This window comes from Gadus morhua, chromosome 11, assembly GCF_902167405.1.
Source record: "Gadus morhua chromosome 11, gadMor3.0, whole genome shotgun sequence".
Classification (NCBI taxonomy): Eukaryota; Metazoa; Chordata; class Actinopteri; order Gadiformes; family Gadidae; genus Gadus; species Gadus morhua.
Genome location: NC_044058.1, coordinates 5533886 through 5543885, shown reverse-complemented (window position 1 = coordinate 5543885; position 10000 = coordinate 5533886). Strand labels below are relative to the sequence as shown.

The 10000-nt window shown below is 45.6% G+C and overlaps 1 protein-coding gene across 1 annotated transcript in view; it reads right to left on the bottom strand.

The window, feature by feature from the left end:
* Positions 1–10000, bottom strand: part of clcn1b (chloride channel, voltage-sensitive 1b) — a 26740-nt gene that overhangs the window by 10973 nt on the left and 5767 nt on the right. The window contains exons 2-6 of the mRNA XM_030371220.1: positions 5985–6228; positions 5198–5329; positions 1970–2098; positions 1373–1506; positions 764–841 (exon numbers count right to left, since the gene is read on the bottom strand). Of these exons, the coding sequence (XP_030227080.1) occupies positions 764–841; positions 1373–1506; positions 1970–2098; positions 5198–5329; positions 5985–6228 (717 nt within the window). The remainder of the gene's footprint in view (positions 1–763; positions 842–1372; positions 1507–1969; positions 2099–5197; positions 5330–5984; positions 6229–10000) is intronic.

Genomic DNA, 10000 nt, shown 5'->3' with positions numbered 1-10000 from the left:
GTGTGTGTGTATGGGGGTGTGATCTGATCTGAGGGTTGGCGAGGAGAGGGAGGGACTTGCCTCCAACCGGGGCAGCGAAACAGGTGGCCACTCCCACCGCACACGCACACACCAGCAGGTCCTGGTTATGGGTGCTATTCTGAGGTTAAGGGGTTAAAGGTCAACATAGCACATCAGGCAGTGTCGGGGCCGGGGGAAATAGAATGAGGAAGGGATGATAGGGGGAGAGAGACAGAGAGAGAGAGAGAGAGAGAGAGAGAGAGAGAGAGAGAGAGAGAGAGAGAGAGAGAGAGAGAGAGAGAGAGAGAGAGAGATAGGATGACGGAGACATGGAGAGAGAGTGAGAGAGACAAAGAGAGAGAATGAGAGAGTGGGATACAGGGACATGGAAGGCAACTGTTAATACACATGCCAGACATAACCATCTTCCTATTAATACAATGAGACACAAGCAGTGACTAAGTGTGAGACAGACTGCCAAAACAAAGACACAAGATCTATTAAGGGGGATGGGCGTGTGTGTGTGTGTGTGTGTGTTTGTGTGTGTGTGTGTGTGTGTGTGTGTGTGTGTGTGTGTGTGTGTGTGTGTGTGTGTGTGTGTGTGTGTGTGTGTGTGTGTGTGTGTGTGTGTGTGTGTGTGCGGGAGAGACACAACAAGTCCAAAACAACAGACGGCGCCCAGACAGAGACCATCTCCACCCCAGGGTCAGGGTTAGGGTCGGGGTGAGGTGGAGCGCGTGCTGGAACCAGGGTCTTGGTATACCTCGTAGACCCCGGAGAAGAAGGACATGCAGCGGCTGAGGACCGCGGCGCAGATGCTGGCGATGTGGACGAAGGGGCCCTGGAGACAGGGGGGGAGATCAACACAGGGACATAATACATACCATGGAGTAGGCTCCGTGCGGACACACGCAGGGCCGGGGTGTGGAGAGTTTAAACTAGGACACGTTGTAACAGTGGTACAAATAAATCAGGTGGTAATTGGCCTGTTCGACGGAGGCCCCGGCGCTGGGAAAGGGGGCACGGACCCAGTTTGTGGAGCGGCTGAAAAATGGTTCCAGTGCCACGGGACAAAGAGGAAAACATGACAGCAGGAGACGGATTATACAGTCTGGAGGAATGGATGGCTGCTCCGAGGGGGGCGGGAGGGGGAAGGGAGAGGGGGTTGGATGTTTGAGGATGAGGATGAGGAAGAGGAGGAGGAGGAGGAGGAAGTAGGGGACCAATAGGTGATGAACGATCATCATGTATTGGTCATCCCAAAGTGTGAGTTAAAGAGTGTGTTAAAGAGTATGTTAAAGAGTGTGTTAAAGAGTGAGTTAAAGAGTCTGTTAGAGAATGAGTTAAATAGTATGTTTGCGGGTGTGCCCACCTCCTTCCCCACTGGCATCCCACTCCCCAGGCCGGCGGTGAGGCCGATGACTTTGGCCACGAAGGCCTTCAGGGTCAGGTACTCCTTCAGCACCACGCCCCTCAGGATGGTCTTCAGCTCGGGGATACCAGAGCCTGGCTCACAGGGAGAGAGACAGGCACACAATCAAGTACTGCTTCAGCACGGGGATAGCAGAGGAGAGAGACAAGCACATGGCGTCAGATAAACAACAAAGGGGTGGTAGGCTGTTAAAAGAGGACGACTAAGGGGAAAAACCATGATCAGATAACACTAAAGAATAATGAATGACTTCCCGGTGTGGGAAATCTAGAGGAAAAGCCTTGGAGGGCCTTCATCTCAAAACACACAAGAGAGTAAGAAGTAAAAATAATAAGAAAAGATGTACGGACAAATACGATAGTGATAATGAAAGGAGAAAAAAAAGATTAAAAAAAAGGGAGACTTATTATATACCACTACTAAAGGGTCATTCATGAGCAGGTCAGGGCACCTCTAGGCTCATCGGGGATCCCACTCTCCCCCCCCCCCTCTGACGCCCCCCCCAGTGCACCCCTCCCCCCACGCTTGATGTCCTACCGATGGCCTGCGGGGCGACCAGGTGGCAGAAGAGCGAGGCGAAGGTGACGAGGATCATGGGGTAGGACACCCAGGCCAGGTACTGCAGCGCCACGTTGCCCGCCAGCTCTCCGTGGACCCACTTATAGGCTGGGGGGGGTCACCGCAGGGTCACAGAGAGAGAGAGAGGGGGGACAGACAGTAATGCATTAGTACTTCCAAAAGGGGACAAATTATTCATATTGGAGGTAGAACTGTGCGTCTCTCCAGCACCAATCGGATCAGCCTTCACCAGGGACTTCTGCATTACTCTCTCGAAAGCCTAGCCTTTCTGTGGGGGAAAGGACATCTAAGTCAACTCTATCTCCTTGTTGTTGGTGGTGCAGACGGGTGACGTTTCGTTATTAGGACAAGTAGGTACATTTTTCTTTAAATCGTTTCTAAAACTCCAATTATAAACATTGAGTTATGAATCTCAGGGGAGAGTGAGTCGATGTTTTACCAGGGAAACATAATCCAGTTTGCTTGCCCTTGAATAAAGATGACCTTGCTCCAGCTTTAGGAATGCCTCTCTCTCTAACTCACTGTGTGCCGCAGCTTAAAAGAGAAATCCTTCAGAAGATTTAGATTCAGCAATGCCAACCATACTGCAAAATGTACCTCAGCCGATAGTTTTTACGCTTCAACTGATATATACATATTAATAAATGTATTATTATTTCAACCACCATATGTTTTACTTGATTATAATATGTCTTTGTATCTGTCTTGTATCTTTAATGCATTTCAATGTAGAGGTGTGATTTTTTAAATTGTAGCATTGTAATTAGAGCACAAAATTAAAGCACACTTTGGGCCCTATCTTGCATCCGGCGCAATTGACTTAATCACTGGCGCATGTGTCGTTGCTAGTTTGCATTGGGGAATGCATATTTTCATCGTGTACATGCCCATAACCTTTAGGATTGATGAGTATTTGATCGTGAGAAAACATTGTTTTACCGCGAGTGAGTGTTACAATAGTGTTAAAAATAATGAATGAATGCGGGCGCGCGTGTGTGCGTCCATCTGTTTAAACACACGCAAACTAAACACATAACGCATAATACAGTCCATGGCAATGTATATTAACGGGGAGACACATGCATATTAGGAACACAAGTCGATAACGATAATGCATATAATACTGATAAGAAACAATGTTTATAATGTATGGCGTATATCATTAAATAGAACCACAGTTACCGCATATCACATGTTATATCATATACGTTTTCTTTGCCAAAATTTATTTGAGGACTCAAGTTGTGGAAGAAAACCTTATTCCCTGTGTGAATTAGGCCATATTATTTGGCCATAAACTGAGCCATTTGAAGTTTGAAATTCATGTGCATCTGTCTCATCGGAGACTGCAGACGCGCTGTCAAAATATCAACTCGTCAGATTCAAATGCGCTCATGGCTCTTAAAGGGGATGGGAGCTTGCACTCTCATTGGCTTATTGCACGTTACGCCCGAACCACACCTACGGTTAATAAGGCTACTTCAGACCAACCATTTTTAGATATGCGCCGGGCGCAAGAGTCATTTTTTGTGCCGGTAAACTAGCGACATCGCCGTAGAACCGCCCACAAAGCTACTTGCGCTTGGCGCTTCTCACTTGCGTTTCAGACCGTTAAAATAGGACCCTATGCTTATCATTCAGTGCGTTTACATGACACTCAAGAAAACCGAATTATTGGGTTAGTCCGACTATGATTGGATTTTTAAAATGCATGTTTACACCTTAGTCTACCAAAATCGGACCTAAACGGATAAGACCCCTAGTTTATTTGATTGATAATCGCATTAATTGTGCATGGATACATTCAATCGGATTAGAATCGGATTTTGTGTTCTGCGCACGCTCAAGATTTTTTCCTGGGATTTGGGGTGTTGTTTCGGGTCTCTGGTGCTCCCACATGCATGCAAATTTTGAAAAAAGTGAGATATGCATTTCTGAAAGTACCCCGCCTACAGTTACCAAACAAGCGAGTCAGTTTCGGCCCCCCCTACTTAGGAAGGGGGCACAGTTGAATATTTCCTCCCACTTCCCCACTCCCCTCCAATCAGAGCATAGCTACGATTTTGTGGACCAGCGAACGAGCAGCTCCGGCGGGGGGAACTCAGCGGCAGCCCGGCAGCTCAGCTCCAGGACTACAATCCCTTTCTCTGCCGGACTGCTGCCAGAGCAGCCGGAAAGCTTCGGCGGCAGTTCAGCTCCCGGAGTACACCCCCGGAGCTGCAGCTTTGGCGGCGGCCGGACGGCTTCGACGGCGGCCGGACTGCCGCCCAAGCTTCTGCGGCAGTCCAGCAGTCCAGCAGCTCCGGCGTGGGGAGCTCGGCGGCAGTACGGTAGCTCAGCTCCCGGAGTACAATCCCTTTCTCCTCCATGTCGCGGTTCGTGGACTTGAGAGAGTCATGGCCAAAGTTCCTTTCTCCCATTGTTCTCAACCATGGCCGAGATATTCCCCACTACGAGTCTTTAATTGGTGTGGAAGTACCAGAGACATCAAACCCAGTCTTTAGGATTCATAATATCATCCGAGGCGCACATAGCTTTTGGCCATGATATTAGATATAATATTATATAAATACCCATATATAATATTATTATATTATATTATATTATATTATATTATATTATATTATATTATATAGATTTAGAGCTCCAGGAGTCTGCAAACTGCAATAATCCATTCTCCTCCATGCTGTGGTTCAGTCTGACAGCTCATTGGTCAATGGGCAGCAGCTCATTTGCATTAAAGCTACAGACACCAGAAAAAGCACATTCTGAAGGGACCGAAGCAGAGGGGAATAGTGGTCGGAAAGATTTTTTTCCTAAAAGCTCCAGCAAACAGCTTTATAAACATGTTTTCTGGAACTCAAATACTATGTTTACTTGTTGGGAAAACACCATAATATGTCTCCTTTAAAAAGGTGGATGCATCCAGTTAATGCACGCTTCGATTTTTTCATTCACCCAAGGCTGAAAGTACATGTTCTAAATGTTGGTCATCAACAAGGTTGTAAAGTAGTAACTTTGGGCATATCTATCAAAATAAATGTTTTTTTCTTCCGACGTGTTTTGCAATCTTTATTCATTCATGTCGCCGCTGCCGGCGTAATGTAATCGGATAAAGCTGTGCATGTAAACGTACTGAATGGGTTTTCCTGGCGTTTGCCTGAATGACAGATCGCTTTGAGGTACCTTGTAAACTCTTGGCGCTGGTGTAATCCATAGTCCAGCTGACGAGCGCCATCGTCAGGCCCAGCAGAACCAGGAAGATCCAGTCGTCCCCCATCTTTTTGACGATCTGCCGCCATACACGAGCCAAACAGTCTGGGAGACATACACGACATGCACGCACACACACACGCACACACACACACACACACACACACACACACACACACACGCACACAAACACACACACACACACACATACATACACGTCTGTGTTTGTGTGTGTGTGTGTGTTCTAAGTGTGTGTATGTGTGTGTGAGCGTGTCCAGTGTGTGTTTGAGTGTTTGTATGTGCCCAGTGTGTGTGAGCATGTGTTTGGGTAATGATGTGTTTCTTTGTAGACATTTTTTAGCAGTCAGGCTTAAGCCTGAGTGATTTCTGATTAATCATCCCTGGATTATTTACTGAATATCATCTTTCACTGCGTGTACCGAGGTCCAGTTCTCTGCAAAGTGTGTTCTCCCCAGAGCGCGCCCAGTCCACCGTGACCTTCAGCATCAACCTTGGGTCTGTCTATCTAGCACCAACCTAGAGGGAATCTATCACAGCCCAACCTGAGCACCATCATTCCCTGAGAGCCTTCCTTCTTCAGGATTCAGGGCACAATGACCTGCTCTACAATCCACTCCAATTCATGACATTTAATCCTTTGTCCGAGGACATGTGACTATTTGGGATATCACCCTTTAGACAAGAGACTCCTGATTGACTGTGGAGGGACGGCCACACTACAGCGGGCTGGGGGAGTCACCTTGGCATTTGGAGTAGGGCCGGGGCTTCTGGGTGGAGGAGGAGGTTTGGGACAGATGAGAGTCCAGCGTGGGGGGTTGGTTCTGCTGGCGGTGGCGGAGGGGGTCGTGGTGCCGCCGGCCATGGCCTTTGCGTCCGGTTCCCATGGTGTCGTCTCCCGCCTGTCGCCATTGTTTCTCTGTCAGCAGGCGTGCCGCCTCCCGTCTGGCAAAGCTTCCCAATTGTTCCCTGTACTCGCCGTACAGCTGAGCAGGGGAGGAAAGTTACGTTACCCATAATGCTGCACTGGGTTTGAAAGCGTAACACAGAAGGATGATGTAAGCATGTTTGCTTCTGCTAGCAGCACTTTGATCGCAGTGTGTTTTAGCAGATCGTGTTAATAACAGAACAATTAGATGGGACATGGGAGAGATAAGCAAATAGAGCGGGGGGGGGGAGTGTAGTGAGAGATAGCCAGAGAGAGGTGGGAAGAAAGAGAGAGATTCATATATCATTATAGAGAGGGAGAGAGAGGTGGAGAGAGGAGGCAGAGGGAGCAAGAGAAAGAAAGAAAGAAAAAATGAAAGAAAGAAAGAAAGAAAGAAAGAAAGAAAGAAAGAAAGAAAGAAAGAAAGAAAGAAAGAAAGAAAGAAAGAAAGAAAGAAAGAAAGAAAGAGAGAAGAGAGCGAGAGAGCTAGCGCTATGGACAGCGAGAGGGGAAAGGTCAGCGTCTGACCACCTAGACTGTGTGGAGCAACCTGTGAGTCTTGGGCCCCAGCAGAGAGAGACAGGGAATGTGCGGCGTTTGCGTAAGGGATACACATCAACCTGAATCCCCTGCCAGACAGAAATAGACAAAACGGGCATGCAGATCGGAAAAAAACCCTCCCTGGGAAGAGCCAGAGGCTGGCGGGAGGCCAGCGCAGTCAGAGGAAGGGATCCTGGACCGGAGAACATTCCACACCTTCCCTTTCCTGCTCACACACAGAGAGAGAGAGCGTCTCTCTCTGTCTCAAACACCCACATGCATGCATACCCAAATTGACAATCAAGCTGATATCCTCACCTTATACACGTGCACACACACACACACACACGGGCACGCGTGCTCCGAGGCGAGCTGATGTGCGTCACCTTACACCTCGCTCCCCTTCCACTACGCGGCCCACTATAAACCCAGAAGAACCCGGCCCATCCCACGCAGATATGAAGTGCAACCCAAACCCCCAGGATCACATGCCCCTCCCAGCACGGCCACAGAGCGGCACGGAGGTAACTCATACAGGGAGCCCAGTCCCCGCGAACAGGAGACCCACTGGATCCCAGTTATAGATCAGCCACCTGACTCACGGAGATGGTCGCATTACCCCGGCGCTCACCGTCCAGCGCCGTGCTCCTCCAGTTGGTTTCTGGGGCTTTCTCTGGTGTGCTAGAGGCAGCGTGTGGACTGAAGCTAGCCGAGCGCTCAAGTACGTCTATTGGCTTCCTATGAGGTATAGGGAGTTAATAGGTCTGCTGTTGTTTAACTCATTCCTATGACGGAAGAGTATGAGGCACTTTACTCATTGTATTTTATTTTATGATGAAACATTTTAGTTTAACTATTTAGATTTTTTACTCTGACATTTTGTGTTTCGATTTTCTTAGGATAATCGATTTTTTATCGTGATAATAATAAAGAATAACCATAGATAATAATCATAATAATTAATAATAATAATAATGATAAATTATTACTAGGATATTTGCGTATTGTTTTATTATTATTTGTAGCAGAAAACGTTGACCCTTCTAATGTAAAGACTTGTCCTGAGAAGACTCCTGATGGTATATATGTGGTGTAACAGAGCTCCCTGCAGCTATAGCATATACAGTTGGCCTGATTGAAGAAGTGCAGTCACGTGGCGAGCCGACCAATATAGAGGTGTATAATTAATACATGGACCCAGAGCAGGTGCTTTGCATTCACACTGTCAAGGGCTCATAAAGAGAGTCTCGGACTCCATCAGCAGGCCTCAGCCCTGCTAATCACGTTGCATAAAACCAGATGTCCCACTTGAATATAAAAAATTAAATAAAAAGACAATAAAGTATATTAATTATAATAATGATAATAATCAAAATAATGTTGGGTGTGAATTAGCTGTCATAGCCGCAGTAGTAGTATTATCATAATTATTATATAGTATTGATTATATTATATTACATGCAATATTTTCCTACTTTTGGATTTTATTAAACACACACACACGCACACACACACACACACACACACACACACACACACACACACACACACACACACACACACACACACACACACACACACACACACACACACACACACACACACACACTTACACTTTCCAACATTTGAGTGATGCAAGGACACATATTGAAATTATTGTATTATATAGTTTAAAATAGTTTAAAATCATTAAACCTAAACAAATTGAACAAATTCAGCCTTTACCTGTTCCTCACGAGGCATCTCTAACATTGTGTTGTCCTTGAGCCACTTTCTCTCTTATAACTACGACAAAGCCTAACACAGTCTCCCAGGGACCTGACACAGCACCCAGAGTGAGCTGTTAAAATGCCTGCAGATTGATCACAGGGAGTGATTAGAGGGGCCAGTGGCAGTGGACAGCGTGAGAGAGACATTGAAAAGCCTTGATACATTCTCACCGCATTGCTCCACACTCATCCCTCAGCCGCTGTATGCCTAGTGTCACCCTGTAGGCCTGAGTCCATTACTCAGGGAACGGCTACGGGTCGAGACGTCAGTGACGTTCATTTAGCAAGGCTTTCACACGCCGTGCGGATGTGTGTTGTCGAAGTTGCCAACCCCTCAAACAAGCTTTTGGCTTACACATCCCATCACCTTCCGCCATGGACTGGATACATTTAAATTATGAATTATTATGAGTTTTTAATCATCATCATTATTATGTCAATACTTTATCTGTACAATATTTTTTAATGCAAAACATATATGTACAATATATAATGTATATACATTCCAGGTATACATCTATCTATATGTACAGATCTTCCCATTTGTATTCATATTCTTATTTGCATTTTGATCTTGCTTTGCACTGTTTCCTGAATTTGCCTCCGGGGAGTAATAAAGTTGTATTTGATCTCATCATTATCCCTTGATTTTGATGACCATTATCCAGGAAACAAAGCAGTTTAGATGATATAGTATCATAGCATCTGTTTCCTTGAGGACGAGCCCCGATAAATACACATCATCTAAAGACCCAATCCAGGCGAGGCTCACTTAAACCACAAATCATTGCTTCAGATATTACCATTTCCGATAATGCCATTTCCAAACCAGTAAACAAAGCCGGCATTTGTTGTTTGATAGGCGGTAAGTATGGTTGTTTAATTGTGCCCATTTTACGAGTACTCTATTGAATCGAATGATTTCATCAAAAGTTTATATTAAATTAATGTAAAAAACACAAAAATACTTTAAAATAGTGTTTTAGTTGGCTCACTGGGATCGATAACAATAGTAATTGAACTGTAATAGTAATTACTTGATAATCATCTCTTTTCAAATAAAGGTTCTAACCAATGCATGAAACGTTTGAGTAAAGACTTTTACTCAAACGTCTTTTCAACACCTACAAATCTTTATTCAACACAATTTATTCTGCTAAGTCAACTGCACAATGCAATACACTGTGTTTACGCTTTAAAAGGGAACGACAAATTCAGCAGGAAATAGAAAGGCTCTTAAGCTGAGATATAGTCTAAGAGAGGGAGAGAATAGAGGACTGAGAGAGATTAAGATAGAGCGAGGGAGAGACAGAGACAGAGAGAGACAGAGAGAGAGAGAGAGAGAGAGAGAGGGAGAGCTGGTAATAGATGCAGAAGGTGAAGGGCAGTGTGGCATTGAGAGTTAATTAAAAAAAATAATAACACATTCCTTTGTCCATTATGAAATCACGAGAGCAAAAAAGGCCTGTGTTTTGTGTGGTCAATGTTTGTGTGAGTGTGAATGTGTGTGCATGTGTGTGT